This window comes from Polyodon spathula, chromosome 4 (genome assembly GCF_017654505.1).
Source record: "Polyodon spathula isolate WHYD16114869_AA chromosome 4, ASM1765450v1, whole genome shotgun sequence".
NCBI classification, from domain to species: Eukaryota; Metazoa; Chordata; class Actinopteri; order Acipenseriformes; family Polyodontidae; genus Polyodon; species Polyodon spathula.
In genome coordinates, this window is record NC_054537.1 from 92,573,788 (window position 1) to 92,596,440 (window position 22,653).

General features: G+C 36.6%; 1 protein-coding gene across 7 annotated transcripts in view; it reads right to left on the reverse strand.

Moving 5' to 3' along the window:
- Positions 1–22,653, reverse strand: part of LOC121315132 (TBC1 domain family member 5-like) — a 160,747-nt gene that overhangs the window by 42,633 nt on the left and 95,461 nt on the right. For all 7 annotated transcript variants that reach the window (XM_041249074.1, XM_041249069.1, XM_041249075.1 and 4 more), the window contains 2 exons: positions 6,035–6,177; positions 2,836–2,942 (listed from right to left, as the gene is read on the reverse strand). In XM_041249074.1, coding sequence (XP_041105008.1) covers positions 2,836–2,942; positions 6,035–6,177 — 250 coding nt within the window. The remainder of the gene's footprint in view (positions 1–2,835; positions 2,943–6,034; positions 6,178–22,653) is intronic.

The following is a 22,653-nucleotide window of genomic DNA, read 5'->3' on the forward strand; positions in this document are numbered from 1 at the left end:
CACATTTTTCACCTTTTGTTGCCTTATAGCTTGGAATTAAAATGCATTTAAAGTTGTTTTTTTTCATTTACCTACACATCCTACCCCACAACTTCCAAGTGAAAAAAATATTCTAGAAATTTGTAGAAAATTAATTAAAAATAAAAACTGAAATAGCTTGGTTGGATAAGTGTCCACCCCCCTTGTAATAGCAATCGTAAATTAGCTCAGGTGTAACCAATCGCCTTCAAAATCACACAATAAGTGGCCTCCACCTGTGTTACATTGTAGTGATTCACATGATTTCAGGATAAATTCAGCAGTTCCTGTAGGTTCCCTCTGATGTACAGTGCATTTCAAAGCAAAGTCTCAACCATGAGCACCAAGGTGCTTTCAAAAGAATTCCGGGACAAAGTTGCTGAAAGGCACAGATCAGGGGATGGGTATAAAAAATATCAAAGACCCTGAATATCCCGTGGAGCATGGTCAGGACGATTATTAAGAAGTGGAAGGTGTATGGCACCACCAAGACAGTGCCTGGATCAGGCCGTCCCTCCAACCTGGATGACCGATCAAGAAGGAGACTGACCAGAGAGGCTACCAAGAGGCCAATGGTAACTTTGCAAGAGCTACAGGCATTTAATAGCGCATGTGACAACAATATCCCAAGCACTCCACAAATCTAGCCTGTATGGTAGGGTGGCAAGGAGGCAAAAGCGTTATGTTTGGTGCAAACCCAACACTGTGTATCACCCAAGGAACACTATGCCTACTGTGAAGCATGGTGGTGGCAGAATCATGTTATGGGGATGTTTCTCATCAGCATCAACTTGTTAGGATAGAAGGGAGAGAGAAATGGAGGAAAGTACAGAGAAGTACGTGAGGAAAACCTGCTGCACCCTGCAAGAAAGCTGAAACTGGGACGGAAGTTCACCTTTCAGCATGACAGTGACCCAAAACACACAGCCAAAGCTACACTGGAGTGGCTAAGGAACAAGAAGGTGAATGTCCTTGAGTGGCCCAGTTAGAGCCCTGACCTAAATATAAATATAAATAAATATTGGGCCTATTACGTGGTTATCTTTCCTAATGTTTTAACTTTTTTTTTGCTGCGAGAGAAGCTGCGGCTTTCTTTGGGAGACGAGACACATCAGGTTAGCTTCAGCCCCGGTCCAGTAGCCGAACCGGGGGCGAGCCTATTCCCTCTTCCCCTCTCCCAACCCGCTCTCCTTCTTGCACTTGGTTGGCATGCCTGTCACTTCGAACTGAACTCCCAACCACTGTTTAAACTGTGACAGTTTAAAAACTGCTAATTAAAATGATCCATAAGTGGGAATGTTACCTTTTTTTTTTGTAAAAAATATAGCGTTGATTACATGGTGCTTTACGCATGGTTAATTCATGGAAAGTTATATTTTTGCTTCACTATATGTGCATTATAGAGGGATTTTATTTTTTATTTTAGTCAGATGTGTGTCGTAATGTGCCCTGTGGCACCCCCCACCCCCGCCCCCGTTTATAACGCTCATATTGTGTGTTCTAGCAAGGGAGCACTGTATTCCAGGAGAGTGGGGGCTTACAGGGTTTGTCAGCAACGTCTGTGATCAACCGTGCCCACCCTGCTCCTCAAGTGAAACAGAAAAGAAATATATATGTATCTTAATTTTTCACCAGAACCTTCCTTCCGTTCCATTATTTTTGCCATGTTCTGCAATGTGAACTGTAGAACTGCACCCTGTTTAACGCACAGTACTTGTTTGAGGACCAATGAAACAGCAACTTGCCAAGACAGCTGTCTGCAAGCACCAATGGGGTACGTAATGTAAAGGCAACCGCCTTATTTTTTCTTTTTTTTTTTTGTTACTTTGCCGAGATCGATTCATATAATAATTTAGTGGTGGTACACTGCAAAAACACTTTAAACCAACTGTCATGAATGTGTTAATTGTTTAAAAACAAAACAACAAACAAAAAACACTAAGATAAATAAATAAAACACTGGGAATTTTTTTTTTCCCCTGGATCTGCACTGATCACATCAGTAGCCCCGGGGGACTGAGTAAAAGCAGAAAAAACGCCAATCAGCGGAGATTTTTCATCTCTGTTTAATTCACCGTTAGTTTTCTTTCTTTTTTACTTGCACCTGCAATGTGCTGTCATAGGCAAGCGTGAAACCCAGTTTATATCATGACCCGCTTTATATCACAAATTATGCCTGCATGGCAATCCTGATATAAAGCAGATTCATCTGTATGTATGTATGAATGTATATATAAAACATGGACAGTAGCTTTAATTACACTGTGGCACATGCTAAACAAAAAAGTTTTATTGCATTTTTGTGCTTTTAAAAGGTCATATTACACAATTACCAGTGGAATACAACTTTTTCCATTAATCAAGACTAACTTGAGCAAAAAATGTCTCATAAACTCAACATGTCCTGTTTTGAACTCCCAGCCAAAACCTCTGCTCGAAAATTTGTATTAGTGAACAAGAAAATGTAAACACATTGAAGAAAACTAAATTGGACTTGGCCTTGGTAAAATCTTATCTAACTGAGATCGGAGAGTGCAGAAATCTAGAAGAACTATCCGTGCCCGGGCTTGGCACACACCTGGCAAATTCTATGTTTCTGCGTGGTGAAAAAAGATCTCAGTGATGAGAGTATGAACCTAGCACTCTGTGTAACAGCCCCTTGCTGTAAAAGCCTGTCAGGGATCGTGATTTACTAGGACATCATCCTGCTGCAAATCAAAAATGTATACCCCAAACGAGCATTCAGAATCCCCCCCCCCCCCCCCCCCCCATATATATATACACACAGACATACTTGTATCCAGAACAGTGCTTTACCTTTGGGTCCCGAAGGAAGAGGGCTTTGTGGAGGAGGGCGTGTATATCCCCAATAGGTGGATAGTGCATGAGCAGTCCTAGGCAGGTCTGGTAGTTACTAGCAATCACTAAAAGAAAGAATACATGGAATTTAAAAACTCAAAATCTGGACATTTACACAGCCATTCGTACGTGAAGAACAAAATTATTGTCTTTTTATTAATAACAATTTTAAATAATATAACTCATTGTTTAAATTTGATAATAAGACCGTCTGATTTTAATTTCAGTTAATTTTAATTTAAGACTATGAATATTACTTAATAGAATCACTGGCTAAAAACATTCTGGCACTTATTTCACCAGAATTGTTAGGTGAAATGGTAGCTGTATCAGTCCAAGGAGGATAGACAAAGGGAAGGAGAGGTGATATATTTTATTGGACTAACTAAACAAGCTTTCCAAACCTCAGAAATCTTCAGGTGAAAGTGGAAAAGCCACTGTGCTGAAAGTGTTTCAAGCTGAAGAGTTACGGTTAATACTAATGAACTACATTTAATAGTAAAAAATACACCATAAATATAACGTTTCATTTACAGGAAGATCAATGGTACCGACAAACTCTTTTCTAGTCTTTCAGGCTGAACACTTACTAGGATTTTTTTTCTCCCCAAAGGCAATGTAATCAATCACTGGTTAAGAACAATGTGATCCATCAAAGTAAAAAAAAAAAAAAAGAATAAAACCTTTTTTTTTTTTGCACCCTTCCACTGCAAGGACTTTTTAGTGCCACTAATCAGATATTTTAAACGTCTTCCTTATCTTTTTTTTCTACCTTGATTTTCCTCTTTCAAAATGAAAACCTACACAAGTGAATGAAATGAATGATTATATTCGGGGGAGGGGACCACTTTATCATCTTCATTTCCGTTGCTGATCCGACAGCTTGTAATTTCATACATCTGCTTTCATTTGTAAAGTGCTCACTTATCGTGCTGCTTCTTTCACCATTCTTTTTGTTCTGTTGTGTCTGTTTGCTGTATCTTTTCAGTCATGCCATTAATATATCATTGAAAAATGATTTATCTCTTATTTATTCATAGCAACAACCCACAGAACTGATTCCGGTGGTTTCCATAACCCTACGCATCTGTGTCTAAGATGCAGTTTTAATATTTAAGTAGCAGTCTGATACTTTTCTACAGATAAAATTGTTATGATGCATCTACGACTTGCGTACATCAATCAAATAATTAAAAGATGATATTCTTGAATCCACTGAGTTTGCATTAAAACATATTCCTCAACATGCACAGTAAGTGCCTGTGGCAGGGCAGAAAAGCCAGACATGTACATAGGAGGCAGGGCAAAGCCCTGCTTGTAAATAACGTATGGTGTTGTGTTTATTTAGCACGTATGAATGTATTGTAAATACTGTATTGGTTTTAGAATGGGTGATTTGAAGGTGGTGGTTTGTTGTTATTGTTGTATGTATTGTTTGGGATTATTTACAGGGGAAATGTTATTGTATGGTTAAGGTGTGGTCTGCAGAGGCGGCGTTTATATTTCGTCTCTGCCTGACAGCTTGTGAGACCGCGTGGTTGGCAGTCAGTGATTACTGACAACGTGACTGTCAACCACGCAGATTTAAAACCCTGTGACTATCTCCAGCTTGATTATTGCTAATCTGGAGATGGTCACATATATAAGAACCCACAGCTTTTATTGTTACGTGTGCAGGAAGCACGGTGCTTGTTTTGGTGTCAATAGTTCTGTTTTGTGTTTGAGACGGTTTTGTTTAAACCTTTATTTTGCTCAGTGAGCTGTGTGTTTTTTATGAAAGTTTTGTTTATTTTTGTTGCAATAAAAAAAAACCATGCATCAGTGCTTAAAAAACCAGCAAGTATCTGTCAGCTATATTTTTTAAACAATAGCAACTGTCTAGTTTAGATTATATGGCTATTTGACTTGTTTGAATAAACACATTTAAGAGATCAACTGCTATTTTTTTCTTGCAAATATCTCCTTTTTTTTTTTTTTTTTTTTAGGCATTTCCAGCACCATTATAGTTTAATAGCCAAATCTCATGACCCACATACTAATACTTGAAGCTATTAGCCTTGAACGGGCCACGTGGATAATGGCTAAATATATATTGGATCTACAGTACCTTTTACATATCTCATTTTGCACAGCATAATGTGAATTTGACTTCAGAACACTATCTATATGCAAGAGGAATATACTGTGTGGTGGAGACACACCGGGTGAAAACAATAGTTGCCTTGACTTTGCACAGATCTATATCAAAACTTTTATCATACTCCTAGCCTCCTATATATGTTTCTGACTGCATTTAGCCTTAATCTGATAAATTTGATTTTACATTAATATTTTAAGCCTATAATGTCACAAGCCATCAATATGGAAACTACACAGTGTTTAAATAGCCTTGCAGATTACTCCTCTCAAAAAGTCTTGCTCACTAAATATCTCGATAGATATTATTGCTCTCCCTCTTTACAAATTATAAAAGATGCCTCACAAGTGCAGTCACAACATTGTTGATGCCAGCAGTGCATACAGTATCTTTCAGTGCAGGGTAAAAGCCAATCACTTAATCATCCCAATATGGTCCAACTGACAGTAGGTTTGAACCAGCTTAAAATAATATTATTACTCAGGAACACAAAGCTGCCACTGTTCCAAATAAAGAGAACCACACTCTAATGTACACTCCAGTGAGACACAAGATAATATTAGTTATTGACCATGAACAACTTTTGTTTTTAAATCATCAACATTTTTAGTTTTTTTAAAGATTTTCGATACAGTGCAAATATGTATTCAGACATTTGATGATACAGTACTTGTAACTAATATATATTCATCAAAAAAGGTTTGATGGAGATGGAGTATCTTACACATTTTTCATGTAAACCAAAAACCAAGTGACCATTCCTTGTTCGGGAGGGGGGGGTCCACTGCAGTGTACTTCCAGTAGATGGAGCACACCTCACACTGCAGATCCCAGAGAATGAAGTCCTCTTAGTGTGTGTGTGTGTGTGTGTGTGTGTGTGTGTGTGTGTGTGTGTGTGTGTGAGAAATGCAACCGCAATGTTACAATTACACTTTATCATGAACACAAACAGTATTTGACATCTGCTCGGAAATATATTCTGTTTCATTTGTGTTTCTGTGGGGAATAAGCCATACTCACAAGCATCTCTGATGTATAGCAGCATGGCTACAAAAATGTAGTCGACTAAATCCAAGGTGATGCTGTCTGCGAACAAAGCATCCCAGACAACCAAGAGGTCCTGAAGAGGAAACTCTCGTCCGAACAGCAGCCTGACCCAGCGGCTGTAACCAAACAATTGGAGACTCTTATTTCTGTTACATTTCATATGTGTGCGTTTTAAATAACATGCAGAGTGCAAATTAAAAGAAGCATACCAAGTAGAAATTATATACAAATGTAACCATAACCATAATAATATGTACAATAATAAGTAGAATGATTATTACTATTCAAGTACAGCAATATGTTACATATTATTGTTTTCATTGTATTCAGAGAGACAATAATAGATGACATGGGATATTTTATTCCATTGTATTTCACGGAGACAATCTGATCGAGGAATACAAAAAGTTTCAGTGTCACATTTCCTGGCCTCAGGTACCCAAATGCTAGAATCTCTAGCGCTATGGCGCCAAATTTGCACTGCTGAGCGTTTTGCGTGCACATAACGAACACATTAAATGTCACGGTAGTCTGGTTGAGCGTGGGGTCCCCTAAAGGGTGGAAGTCCTAGACAGCCGCCCCGCTCACCTTGCCCTAAGGCCATCCGCATATGTATATATTGACACACACACTTTTAAACTTTTGTTTCTATACTTTTCAAAAACATTTTTGTTATGCAGTATTGCTACAGTATTACCAATGACAATGACATGATAGAGCTAAGATAAGAATATTATAGTATTGAGTGTACATGCAAGGGCAGTTGGTGCCTTAAGAAATAAACAATGTCTCTGCAGGTGTAAAATTATTAATTTTAGGAAATTAGTTAGTTATTCCAATGTCTACTTTATCTGGCAGAGAATTGTTCTGTGCCCACACTGCGTGCACTGCTACTACAGACAGGAGAAAGATTAAACACATCACATTTTCTCTTCCTTCACTTGAGTAATCTTAACTGGAAAGTAAATTCTCCTTAAACAGCCCTCTTTGGACTTAATAAATACTGACTTCAGTAAATAATTGCTGCTTAATGGGCTGGGCACTACAGCTAAAAGCCCTTCAGAGGTTTCAGCTGAGAATAATCGGTCCAAAAAATGGATGTTATAAAATCAACTCCTATGGCACTGTATCGTGTTTTCAATTACCCTACTTTAGAGGCTTTGCAAGGGTTGATATGCAACACACTAATATTTAAAATCTGTGAAATACACAGAAGTTGCAATTAGCGAAACAGCTACAAATACTATATATATATATATATATATATATATTTTATGTTTTAAGGAGCAACTTTTTGTATGGACAGGTGTTAATCAGGTCAACACCTGCATGCGTTACATTTAAAATACAGCTGTCTAAATAGGACAAGTTAAGGATCTTTTGTTGTGGAAGTTCAGAATCTGATAAGACAGCAGTAAAACAAACAGACTGAAATTGTACTATTCGGTTTCAAGGACCTTCATGAGGTGAAAAACAAACACATCTCTAACAAAAACAAAACAAACATCTCTAACATAAACAAAACAAAGGCATCTCTAACAAAAACAAACACATATCTAACAAAAACAAAAATCTAACAAAAAACACACATTTCTAAAAAAAACAAACACATCACTAACAAAAACAAAAAACAAACATCTAACAAAAAACACAAATTTCTAAATAAAACAAACCCATCTAACAAAAACAAAACAAACATATCTCGAACAAAAACAAAAAAGCACATCTCTAACCAAAAAAATAAACCTTTACCAAAAAAAACCAAACACACCTCTAACAAAAAACAAACAGCTCTAACAACAAAAACAAAACAAACACCTCTAACAACAAAAACAAAACAAACACATCTAACAAAAACAAACATATCTCTAACAAAAACAAAACAAACACATCTAACAAAAACAAACATCTCTAACAAAAAAAAGAAAAAACATCTAACAAAAACAAAACTCGTCTCTAACAAAAAAAAACACTAGGAGAGATTAGGCCTTAAAAGCTTAGATTGTCTATATGTTGACAATAAAAGTGTCACTGTGTCCAAGTATCAGCTAGATTATTATTATTTTTTTTTTATGTTACCTTAGGTTTATTTTTGGTTAATGAGAAATTCAAAGTAGCAGACTGAATTTATCACATTATTACCAACAGACATGGACAGGATTGGCTGGTTGCAATGCCAGGTATAAGTGGATGTCTCATTAATGTAATGGATCTGTATTACATTATCTTGCCCGTACAAAAATAGGAATGTCAGTAATATATAAAATACAGGTAATAATCACAATAACATCCACTTTTTAGACTTTTTTGTTTGGTCAACTATTGACATTGTTAGTTTGGAGTCTTTTAATTCTTGTCTTGAAAGCTGCAGTTAGAGTGTTGCATACCGAGAGAATGCTTTTTTGAATTTATAGGTCAAACTTACATTTTGGATTCCAACAAGTACACAAGCTTCAGCAGAATCAAAAGAAAGGGTGGTGTATTGTTTTTGGTGTGCAGGTGTCAGTTGACTGTTTACATTTTAATTTTTTTTTTTTTTTTTTTTTTAAATACAGCTCAGAGAATAACAGTTGTTGCAGTTCAAAATATTTTTAAGGTAACATCTGTAAAGCATGACAGACATGTCAGCAACAAAACCAGTGACCACTGGACTTTGCTTCTGTCTTATTTATTTAATTTAAATGTATTTGAGGAAATTAACCACTATCATATTTACTGGACTGGCAACAAACAGAGAGCATTAGCAAACAAACAAAAAAAAAAACCCACAACCATCCACAGCATTACAAAATAAAAACATAAAATAACTTAAACCCACCATACATTTACAATTACCACTGACACAGTCAGACTTAATTTAATCATAAGAATCCAGTCTGGAAATTACACCAGAAGTACAAAACTATTTCCACATCACAAATGTTTAGTTTTGAGCAAAATGTGGTTTTGTATTGTCAGATCACAGTTTTCACAAACAATCAACTAAATATATTTTACCATAACCAATATTTTAACTTTTTTATTCTGTGCCAGATACGTTATCACATGCTGTCAGATCACACGTTCACATGTTATCAGACTTTCTACACATCATTAAATGATAGATTTAAAAACTCACACTTTACAAGGCATCAGTCATTTACTACATCACCACTTTTTTAAGCAACCTAATATTCATAACAATTTCAGAACAGTTAACAAATTTATATAAAAGACATAAAAAATGAGCGCTAAGGAAAGTTTGTTGACTTCTTATGATTTTTAGAATTTTAGACCCGGCCATCTACACAAAGTAACTTTGCAGAGAGCTACCCCTAAGATAACTAGAATGTGATGTCATGAAAATGTACACAAGCATTTTTTTTTTTTTTTTACTGGACAACATCTCAAATAAAACTGGACTGAAAAAAATGACATAAAGCAGCTACTAAGTGTAAAGTGTGTGTGTGTGGTCTGTATCTTAATATAACCTGTGGTTAAAACACTATGGCAGTGAAACAGTTACCTTTTACTGCACAGTACTAGTAGGGAACCTTAACAAGAAAGATCATACACTATCACTGTTTGAAATATGAAGGCAGCAACTCAAGGTGTTCTGTCTCTATACTGCAGAGAAGTCACATGCACTCAATATTGCAGCCATATTATGTCCGTTTTGTAAAATTACTACCAGAAAAAAGTGTATGTGTATGTGTGTGTGTATATATATATATATATATATATATATATATATATATATATATATATATATATATATATATATATATATATATATATATATATATATATATATATATATAAAATCCAGGGCTGGCAATGAAACGTGAAACAAGCACTGTCAAGGTTCCAACTCTCTGTATACTGGATGGTAAATCACTGCGCTGCCTCACAGAATTTAAACTAGGTATCAGTAGCCATCTTGCTTAGACTCACTTATAGATGTACAGCTGTAACTATGAAACTGAGTGACCAACTTCATAAACAACATTTTCAAATCAAATGTATATATTATCTGTGTATACGGTATACACTTTGGAACTTTTTGGGATGAACATTCTACCATGAAGCCCCACCTGGCTTTATTTTAAATACATTCTTAAAAACAAACACAACTCACTGGACTGAACTGAACTCATGACAATGCGTTACTTAGTTGTTTGCTGTTAGTTTATTTTTAAATGAACAAGTGTTTATTAACAAGCTCCTTGATGCCATGGAATCAGTGTGAATGCGGCAAAAAAAAAAAAAAAAGTCTGGCTTCCAGAATGTTGAGTGACTCCTACCGTAAATCTTGCTTTATTTGTAGTAAATAAAAAAATAAATTACATTTATTTTTTTTGGCAATGCTATAGAAACTATCGGAGCCAAAGTTTCCATTATTAAATTGCTGCAATCTAACAACTACACACTTTTAAAAGACTTGGTCCTTCACAGCTCATTGCATTTTGAAATGAACCTCAAACTAAATTCATACAGCCTACACACAACCTAGAGACAGGAAAGCTATCCGGTGACAAAGCCTAGGTTGTTGTATGCCACTTAGACACAGGAATGTAAATAGGCCTTTAATTGTCTCTGGAAACACATTTTCTATTTATTTATTATTTATACATACTGCACCACAGGGGAAAATACAATTGGTTTTCCCCCCAAGTTAGAGTTTCTGCAAACCACAATACTTACATAATTATGCCAGGTCAACTGCACTTTAAATCAATACCTTGCAGTCAGACTACAACCGTAACTCCACACAAAGAAAATTTTGAGGGCACAAAGCGATGAAGTAGGCAAATAGGAAAATAAAATTACTTAAAAGGTGGACTTACCGAATTTATCTAATAGCCAATTAATTGCTCAGAATCTGATTAGCACCATGTAAAATCAATCAATAAGGTACAAAAAACCTCAATAGGTATTTTGAGCACAATGATGTATTAACTTCTAAGTGTTTTCTCTCTCAGTGCTTGTCAGAGCAATGTGCTATTGACTCCTGTGTTTTATTGTCTTTTGTGTTCTTAGCTGTAAAGAGAAAAAAATATGTACAAATCTATCTTGCTTTATGACAAAATTTGTTTGTTATTCCATCAAAAACCACATTTCAAATATGAGATGGAATGTCATTAATACATCCCTAAAAGCACATTTCTTCTTATGGTCTGTTATTAACAGTATTGTCATGAAAAAGAGAGGTCATCCCAACCTTTTCATTATTATTAAAAGATGTTGTCAGATACTCTTCCTTCCTGCTTATATACCATATTCCTTCAAATTTAAGCCCAAATTTCCCACAGAAAAAATAAAGATTTCTCAAAAAAAATAAAGATACATAAGATCCATCTACTCATATAAGAAAACGACGTATGGAGGCAGTTTGCAGCTGTCTGCTGTCACTCACAGCATTACAGTTATGAGCTGCTTCTCATTTCCAGTCTCTCACACACACAGCATTACAGTTACGAGCTGCTTCTCATTTCCAGTCTCTCTCACATTACAGTCTTACAGACATTACAGTCTCTAACTTCTGTAGAATGCTCTTTGGTCTTCATTTTCCTTCAGATTCACAGCCTTACCAATGATCCTTCAACAGTGAGGTTTTTATCCAGAAAATGTGACAGCAACTTCAATGGTTCACAGGTGGAGGCCAATGGTAAGGTAATTGTGTCTTCGTTAGGGCAATTTCTTTCATTGGTGCAAACTGGGAGCTTCCACAACACAGGGGTTGAATACTTATGCAAGCAAGATATTTCAGTTTTTTATTTTTCTTAAAAATATTTCCTAACATAAAACCAATGTCACCTTACAATAATTAATTTTGAGTTTCAGTGTTTTAAAATAAAATATCAAACAGAACGAAATTTCAATGTACCATTTGTTATTCTGTAATATGAGAAAACTGGTCAGGGGTCTGAATACTTTGTGTGTGTGTGTCTATATATATATATATATATATATATATATATATATATATATATATATATATACACACACACACACACACACACACACACACACACACAGAGAACAGAAATATAAACGCAACATGTAAAGTGTTGGTCCCATGTTTCATGAGCTGAAATAAAAGATCCCAGAAATTTTCCATACGCACAAAAAGCTTATTTCTCTCAAATTTTGTGCACAAATTTGTTTACATCCCTGTTAGTGAGCATTTCTCCTTTGCCAAGATAATGCATCCGCCGGACAGGTGTGCCATATCAAGAAGCTGATTAAACAGCATGATCATTACACAGGTTCACCTTGGGCTAGGGACAATAAAAGGCTGCAAAGGCTCTAAAATGTGCAGTTTGTCACACAACACAATGCCACAGATGTCTCAAGTTTTGAGGGAGCTTGCAATTGGCATGCTGACTGCAGGAATGTCCACCAGAGCTGTTGCCAGGGAACTGAATGTTCATTTCTCTACCACAAGCCACCTCCAACGTCGTTTTAGAGAATTTGGCAGTACGTCCAACCGGCCTCACAATCGCAGACCACAAGTGTAACCACGCCAACCCAGGACCTCCGCATCCGGCTTCTTCACCTGCGGGATCGTCCGAGACCAGCCACTCGGTCAGCTGATGAAACTGTGGGTTTGCACAACCAAAGAATTTCTGCACTAACTGTGAGAAACCGTCTCAGGGAAGCTCATCCGCGTGCTCGTCGTCCTCACCAGGGTCTGGACCTGACTGCAGTTCGACGTCGTAACCAACTTCAGTGGGCAAATGCTCACCTTCGATGGCCACTGGCATGCTGGAGAAGTGTGCTCTTCATGGATGAATCCCGGTTTCAACTGTACCGGGCGGATGGCAGACAGCGTGTATGGCGTTGTGTGGGCAAGCGGTTTGCTGATGTCAACGTTGTGAACAGAGTGCAACATGGGGGTGGTGGGGTTATGGTATGGGCAGGCATAAGCTACGGACAACAAACACAATTGCATTTCATCGATGGCAATTTGAACGCAAGGAGATACCGTGACAAAATCCTGAGGCCCATTGTCGTGCCATTCATCTGCCGCCATCACCTCATGTTTCTGCATGATAATGCATGGCCCCATGTCGCAAGGATCTGTACACAATTCCTAGAAGCTGAAAATGTCCCAGTTCTTCCATGGCCTGCATACTGACTGGTTTTCTGATCCACACCCCTACCTTTTTTTTTTTTTTTTTTTTTTTTAAGGTATCTGTGACCAACAGATGCATATCTGTATTCCCAGTCATGTGAAATCCATAGATTAGGGCCTAATAAATTTATTTCAGTTGACTGATTTCCTTATGTGAACTGTAACTCAGTAAAATCTTTGAAATTGTTGCATGCTGTGTTTATATTTTTGTTCAGTATATATTCATTCTTTGACTAGACTGTTTGCAGATGCTGGGTGGAAAGTAATGGTGCAGTCTTTATTTCAGAGATATGTTAACAAGGTAAATATCAGGCCCAATGCATCACCTTTAGTATAGCATCTGTAAGCAAAGGATTGCATTTTTTTCCTTTTGAGAGGATACATTATAATTGAATCCCTTCTGGAACAGTTTTCGTGCACTGATGTTAATAGACATTATAAATAAAGCCCCGTAAAATTATATATTTTTAAAATTATTTTTCATTTTGTTTTTCACAAATTTCATTTTATTTAGTTTTATCCACTAAAAATGTAGTTTTGTTACAGATACACATTAATAAAACATCTCAACTAGACGTACAGTATATCAATAAAAAGTATATATATATATATATATATATATATATATATATATATATATATATATATATATATATTTCTGGAAAAAATTAAGAGACCACTGCAAAATTATCAGTTTCTCTGGTTTTACTATTTATAGGTATGTGTTTGGGTAAAATGAACATTTTTGTTTTATTCTATAAACTACTGACAACATTTCTCCCAAATTCCAAATAAAAATATTGTCATTTAGAGCATTTATTTGCAGAAAATGACAACTGGTCAAAATAACAAAAAATATGCAGTGTTGTCAGACCTCGAATAATGCAAAGAAAATAAGTTCAGATTCATTTTTAAACAACACAATACTAATGTTTTAACTTAGGAAGAGTTCAGAAATCAATATTTGGTGGAATAACCCTGATTTTCAATCACAGCTTTCATGCGTCTTGGCATGCTCTCCACCAGTCTTTCACATTGATGTTGGGTGACTTTATGCCACTCCTGGCGCAAAAATTCAAGCAGCTCAGCTTTATTTGATGGCTTGTGACCATCCATCTTCCTCTTGATCACATTCCAGAGGTTTTCAATGGGGTTCAGGTCTGGAGATTAGGCTGGCCATGACAGGGTCTTGATCTGGTGGTCCTCCATCCACACCTTGACTGACCTGGCTGTGTGGCATGGAGCATTGTCCTGCTGGAAAAACCAATCCTCAGAGTTGGGGAACATTGTCAGAGCAGAAGGAAGTAAGTTTTCTTCCAGGACAACCTTGTACTTGGCTTGATTCATGCTTCCTTCACAAAGACAAATCTGCCCGATTCCAGCCTTGCTGAAGCACCCCCAGATCATCACCGATCCTCCACCACATTTCACAGTGGGTGCGAGACACTGTGGCTTGTAGGCCTCTCCAGGTCTCCGTCTAACCATTAGACGACCAGGTGTTGGGCAAAGCTGAAAATTGGACTCATCAGAGAGATGACCTTACTCCAGTCCTTTACGGTCCAATCCTTATTGTCTTTTGCAAACCTCAGCCTGGCTCTTCTTTGCTCCTCATTGATGAAGGGCTTTTTTTCCAGCTTTGCTCGACTTTAGCCCTGCCCTTAGGAGCCTGTTTCGAACCGTCCTCGCCATGCACTTCACCTCAGCTGCCGTTTGCCATTCTTTTTGTAGGTCACTTGATGTCATCCTACGGTTGCTGAGTGACATTCGAATGAGTTGGCGGTCATCCCGGTCAGTGGAGAGTCGTTTTCGCCCTCTGCCGGTCTGTAGCTTTGTTGTCCCCAATGTCTTCTGCTTGACCTTGTTCTTATGAACTGCTGTCTTTGAAATTTTAAGGATGGAAGCAACCCGACGCTCACTGTATCCCTCTGCCAGTAAAGCCAGAATTGAACCCTTCTTTTCCTCACTCAAAACTTTCCTTTTCAACTCTTTGGGCATCGTCAATAGTTATTTTTTTATTCCAATTACTTTTGAGGTACTACTAGCACTGTTTTGCCATCCAGCTGGTCCTATTGCAAGAGGATAGTGATGACCACAGGAGTGGTTTTTATACTTTTCCTCGTTAAATAAGATTTGGTTCAGGTGATCCCCTAATCAGTACCTCATTCAGTAGAATGAGGTGTGCCTGTGTTGGAATTCAACAGACACTGGAATGGAATGGCTGCCATACATGTAGAGATGCTGATTTAAGAAAAATATGCAGTGGTCTCTTAATTTTTTCCAGAGCTATAGTATTAAATATTACACTGTGTAACAATTTTGTATTTTTTTTTTGTTCCTGGGTAGTAAGTGTTATTTCCTAATTGCTTATGCCTCAAAAGTATAGAAAATGGCTATTATTCCCCACAAACTTTTGCTTTTGTGACCAGGACAGTGATATTTTGAAATATCACTATTTCCAATGAGAAAACGGGCGCTTTTGTGTCTTTTCGTTCACATAAAGTCAGAAAAAAACAACATATGAATCCAAATTAACATGTATTTATACTAAAGTAATACAACAATGACTACAAAAGATTTAGAAGTGAGTAGTTTTTCGAGATTTACGATTATACTGTAAATACAGTATAATCATAAATCTCGAAAAAACTTGTGAACATGTGAACAAAAAGACACACATTTGCCCATTTTCCCCATTGGAAATAGTGATATTTTGAAATATCACTGTCCTGGTCACAAAAGCAAAAGTTTGTGGGGAATAATAGCCATTTTCTATACTTTTGAGGCATAAGCAATTAGAAAATAACACTTACTACCCAGGAACAAAAATTGTGTTACATAGTGTTATCAATGTTTTAATTAATTTGTTATAAATAGACCTAGAACAGAACAATAATTTAGTTACCAGAATTGATCATTGGCGACAGTAACGGTAATGTACATGAAGTTCACCAAATATTTTTAATGAACTGTCTACTTACAGTAAATACTGCCCATGCCCTCTATAAAAATACAAGATTAAACAGAAATACAAAAATACTTTTATTACTGCACAATGTAAATCAAATCAGCATGAAGGACAGTAAATAAACAAACACACAAAAAAAACCTTATTTCACAATGTTGTACAATTCAGCATTTACTCAAAAGCAGGTTACTGAAAGAAAATTAGGATATTTTACACATGTATTCATAAGGAGCTCTAATCTAGCACACATATTAAAATTAAGAATTAAACTCAAGCATAGAACAGAACTCTACATTTCCTTTTGTCACGGTTTGTTGTCTGTCACAATAAATGTTCACAGTCAACGGAAACCACAGGGTACACGAGACAAGAAAATAGGGTATTGGATAAGCTGGCATCCTAGCACCCGAGCCCATACAGTATGGCAATACTATCTACAGAGCCGTCAAAAGTATTCTGAACTGCATCTGTCACACTGTCACTTAGTTTCATGAACCACAGCACAAAATCATGCATTTCCACTTCCCTCAGCAGTGGCATGCTCACAATACATTTCACATTACATATTTATTCACTGTTGCCCGAGTGGCTATCTCCAGTGAATTAAACAGTTGGCCAAGAGAAGTCAGGAGAAAATTTTGCAGCGTTGTTTAACTGTTATGCGCAGTTTAGGCATTTTCGAAACAAACGTCTCTTCTCTTCCATCACAATTTTAATTCCCAAACGACTCGCTCAAAATTACACACCTGTGTCAGTGCTAGTCTCTCAGAGCTTCCGTTTCCCTTCAGACCGTGTCTATGGTAACGGCTGAGCCTTGGACAACTACGATTTCAAGTATATTTATTTAAAGTATTTTAAGTATAAACCTCCCTATTTAAAAAACATCATTTGATGTTTGCTGAATAACAATTTTTCACTTATTTTATTTTCTATTTTAATTTATTTTGTATTTGTTTTTGTAGGTTGCATTTAGTTTAATTTAGATATTGGACGCTGCACCGTAACCCTGCAATGGGCAACGATTCAAGTACATTTTCAAAACATGCTTAAGTCATAGTAAACAAAACCTCATCAGCATCAAATCCTCTCTATTCCAAATGCAGGAAGAACTCTTCACCTTTAAAAACAGCAAGCTGTGGCCTCATTTAGCTACCTTTGTGCTCTATAACACTCTAGGTAGCAACACAGGCTCTGGTGACAAGGAAATAATTTATTAATTAAACACAGTATTTGCTGAAAAGCAGAGCACTAAACAAGTAGTGCAACTGCAGGTCTTTCGGGTCCCTGCTTGCAGAGTGTGTGGCAGAGGCAAGTGATGCCTATGCTGTTACTAATTATTCCAATTATCATGGCACACTATGAAAACTTGATTAATAACACTGAAGATATTGTTGTGGCAATTAGCCATATGGTTATGGGACTTTATTTTAGCCATTAGCATCTACTTATGTTTGTCAGAACCGTGCATCCGTGACAAGCTGAAGTTCTGCTCACCTTGACGAGTCCCCTGTGAGCTGCACTAGAGAGATGTTTATTCCTTGGAGCTCTTTGCCTGAGTACATTTTTCATGTGGCATCCGGTCTGACTGGGGACAAATGTCAAATATCATATAATACGACCCATCAAACCCATGTCTCCTCGCAAGGTTACTCAGTAAATTGCCTGTCAAAGCACATTACTTTCAGAAAACATTTGACCAGTAAAATCAGTGCAACTGACTTACATTTACTTAATATTAAGCAATGTATATGTTGATTTGTTCTTGTTAGAACCTGTTGAAGTCCTCCTGATAGCAATAAAAATGAATTCGGTCTAAGCTCAGGAAATGCAGCAGGCCTTCTAAACTCATTTACAGTGTAACACAAAGCAAAATGAAAAACATGTATGTCTGTTGTTCCAAGTGAAATACACCAAGAAAAGCTCAAATAAACTGCAAAATGAAATACTGTATGAAATGCAACCTGGCATCCATTTTAATAAGGTGAACATGCGTTTGCTGTGTTTAATGCATACGCAAGTGTTTTATGGTGGTGAAATGTACTGTACACTACCCCATTCTAAGCTTTTGTGTGTTTAATTTCTAAACATAAACATTAACAAAACACTTAAATTTCTTTCAAAACAATGTGCTTTTTTCTGGTGTAAAGAACATGACCCATCCACTTTCTCTTGGTTATATTTATCTTAGTTACACCTTTAGCCAGCAAGGTCATAGATAAGCAAAAAAGATGAAAATACTGAAAGCGTTGTACCCTCTGCATGTATCACTCAGTCATGTACTGAAATATAACACTTAAGTTAAACCTCAAATCACAAGCATTACGTAATATTACACTGTGCAGTAACTGCTACAGAGGGAGTTTTGTTTCAAGATACCCTAAAAAAGGGATGATGTTATAAAAAATAGTATTAAAAAACAACTGTGCTATGAAAAAATGATATAAAAAGGTCTGTCAAACAATGCACAATAGGGGCTGAAATACCCCTATTACCCTAGTACCAGGGTTCACGCCAGTGCTATTGAGCGTAACGGGCCGTTACATTGTTAACTGGAAAAATGACGCTATAATCAGGCCGCTACGCTGTGTTTTCAGTTTGCATAATGGCCAAAAAATAATAATAATCTTTTGAAACATCGTTGATTATTCCTTTATGCGAGAAATTAGTTTGCTTAAAAAAAATACTTGTTCCAGCTCTCAATACTCTTCAATGGGTTGGTTGTGACAGCATGTTCTTTAGTTTGGTGCGTGTAATGTATGCGACACGGAGACGAGATTGAACGTCACTGAACTTTATTGGCACATTCCCCCCTGTTGACGGATGAGACTAGATCCTGTGTGTGCCCCTGATACACAGCTCTGTAACAACCAACACCGTTGCAAATCTTTATTATTATACCATAATTACATTCCCTCTAAGACTTTAATTTAATTAGCCACTGTGGCTAAAGTAACTTAATATTTTTTAGCCACTTAACAATACTATAAACAAGTTATAAACATACTGTTTAAGCATAGCAAAAAGATGTGTACTTTATTTAAAAACATACAGATTAAATGCTAGACCATACCATTTACAATACGCATAAATATTATATTTAATTTGCACTATAACTCTGATTCCCATTTAATAAATGTCAAACTCAGTCCCACGTGAAAAAACATAAATACAGATTTCCTAAATTCGGAATAGGTTTGCAGCGATATTCATGTACTGCACAATTCTTTACATTATTTTGACTGTGATGCGGTTTTCTTTCCACTACAGAAAGGTAAAGCAAAATTGTGCCAGTAGACAGTGCTATAGTGTATGTTAATATTAATGCCTCCCTGGCCAACCGCAGCTCTAGTTAAACATGATTGTACTAATGTGATTAATAATATTAGTAGGATTGTACAGCCACTACTGTGTTTAAAACAATGTTTTTTGTTTGTTTTTTTTACTGTGTTCTTTCACCTGGAACTATTGACAGTAATATTAAACCGATTCTGACTTTAAAACTCAATAAATCACAGTGACACGAATCCTTTTTAAAATAATAAATATGTTTATTATTTTATTAAATTATTCCTCTTTCGAATCAACTATTTTCAAAATATATTTCAACACATTTAAAGAGATAGCAAACAAGAGGAGAAAAAACAAAAAAACAAAAAAACCTTAGCTGTGACCTTGAAGCTGCGTGTTTCTGGCTTGCAGTATGTGAAAATGTTCTTTTGGGACCAGAGGGTATGTTTGAAACCATGACTCAGTGTGACTAGTATCATGGTCATATTTTAGTTGTGTGTACATGTATGACTGGTATTCTCGGGCTGCATGTTTCGGAACATGACTCTGGTAATTGGTCTGTACAATTTGTTTTATAACATTTTTTTCCATTTGGATGCCGTTTTTTTTTGTTTGTTTGTTTTTGTTTTTACAAGCAGCGCCGTTCGCTGACTGTTTCTATTTAGTAGAGTCTGTCCTCTCACTAAACACACTAGACTGGACATTTTGTAAAGAGCTTTGAAACAGACTTTAGTTATAAGTGTAAAAAGTTGTCAATGTTACCAACGAAAAGAAAAATGACAAGTACATTATTCAAATAGTTGTAATACCAAGTGGGGAAGTGTAATGCTATTTTTTCAGGACACCGTTACGTATTCTTTCATTTATTGATTTAGGCATAATCAACTTGAATTGTATTCAATTAATTATGCTTCATGAGCGACTGTATGTCAAACAACCAGCTGTTTGAGAATTGCAGGTTTCCTATGAACCTCATTAACCATTGATTTTCTCAGATAATATGCTGAAATGTGCAGATAATGACCAATCAGACATCTGTGGTAGTATTCTTTACAAGGTATTACTACAATGTAATGTACCATCCTTAAATACCTTAAATACCTGAGGTTACAGTAACAAGGGTAAAAAGATCCAACAGTAGTTGTGTTTAACCACTACAGTAGATACCACAGTCCAGACAAAAGTACCATGGTTGAGTGCTGACAAGCCATTCTGGCATTACAGGAGACTTGCCTATCTGGCTAGACCATTTGCAGGAGGCAAACCTCAGTGCCAAAATCTAAAACAACAGACTTCTGATTGTAAAGCCATGTGTGCAAAAGCACATAGATTTCTGCCAAAGCAACATGTGGAGCATGCAACTGTGTAATAGATTCCAAGCAAGGAATGACACGAAGCAATATCTGCTCAGACACATAATGTCAGGCAAAATGTCCATATTTACCAAGTACAAGAGGTCAAGATGTGATACGAGTGCCCTTTAGTTTCAACGATGGTGTGACGGGTGAGCATGCCACCAGGGGATTCCCCCCGACAGAACCACGGGACAGGGACTGCTTTGTTTGGCAAAATTTGCAACATATGGTGTGTCACAGCTTTAAAAATAAAAATAAATAAATACAAGCTTCAAGGTCTCATGTAGGCTCCCTACTACTCTTCACTTGGATGAATAACAGGGCAAGCAGGAGTCCCATATCTCTGATACCAAATCTTTATTCAACTTATGTCAGTACTTCCTGTTGTGTAATGCATTTCTTCATCAAGTACTACACAGTGAGAAAGTGCTGCTATTTCTAAAGAAGTGTCAACCTCAGTGTTGTGGAATAGACAACTAACTTGTGCATGAGCCTACACCCAAGGAACTGGCAGATAGCACTACAACAGATGCCTACATTTCCAAACAACAATGTCCTGATAGCAGCTGCAAAACATTAAAGTAATACATCAATACAAAGGCGCCGACTTTTTGAAATGGAGTGACATTGATGAGAAACGAGGCATGCGCTTGGTTGTTCAATATATTTATTTTCTAGAATGCAGATATACGCGACTGTTGGGCAATGTTTTTAGCTAAATCTATTGTTACTCCACTTATTATATTGAAACTCCTGTGGGTGTTCAAGCCTTTGAGCACTTATGGAGTCGACCCCTATGTATCAAGACAACACATAGATGTTGATCATTTTTATGTAGGGGATGTTTAACATTCCTAAATTATTTGCAACAAAAACATTTTAAATGTTGTTTTGAAAATGCCCACTCAAGAACTGACACTAAAAAATAAAAATAAATAATAATTTGAAACCGGAAAACCAGAGGAAACTAGCACGTGGCAAGCTGAAACCAGGCCATGAAGCTGCTGCTAAAAAACAATAACATTTTCTTTCAACATAGAGAAAACTAATTTTAACTACATAATCAAATTCAATTTTGCATCTTCAGAAGAAAAAAAATCAGCGTAACCCTCAACTTTGATCAGTTAAGCCGACAGCGATTCTGACTACAAGCAGCACAATGGGGAGCGTGATTCTAAGGTCAGTATTAATTGGAGTGATTTTTAAAGACAATCCGTGTATTCTGTTTCATTTATACAGAAGATGAATAAATTAACATGCCATTCTATGTTCAGATAAACCATTACAGGCATTTTAACAGCAATCTAATCATACCCTGGCCAAAAAATAAAGAGTACAAAATGAACAGAGCAACTAAAACTGAAAAGAAATACATTCTGCTATTAATGGAGCAGTCACACTAAAAAGATTTGGTATAAACTTATGAGAAAATGTTTGATATCATCCTTGCTGAAGCCTTCAGCTGGGCTAAAAATAAACGGCCCCAGTCAGGACGATCAAGTAGCAGGTGGCCGTTACTCTTATATTCTGCATCATTTTTTCCCCATTCCTTACTACTTCATTGCAAAATAGTGTTTTATTTTACTGTAATCTATATTAAAAACACAAACACACATTTCCTATTTAGTGTGGGTTGCCAGTGCATTATTATTTCATTAAAGCTTTGCTGATTTATGACCTAACACTTTAACACTCTGCACATATGGAGGTTCATAGCAGCAAAAGAACAATGTGAAGATCCAATATGGGTAACTGATATGTTGTGATTAAAGAGCTCAGCAGAAGTTTAGCACAGAAACATTTGGCAAGGTTTGTCCTCAACGGGCACATAACTTGTAATGCTGCATGTTGGATAAGCCAGTACCTG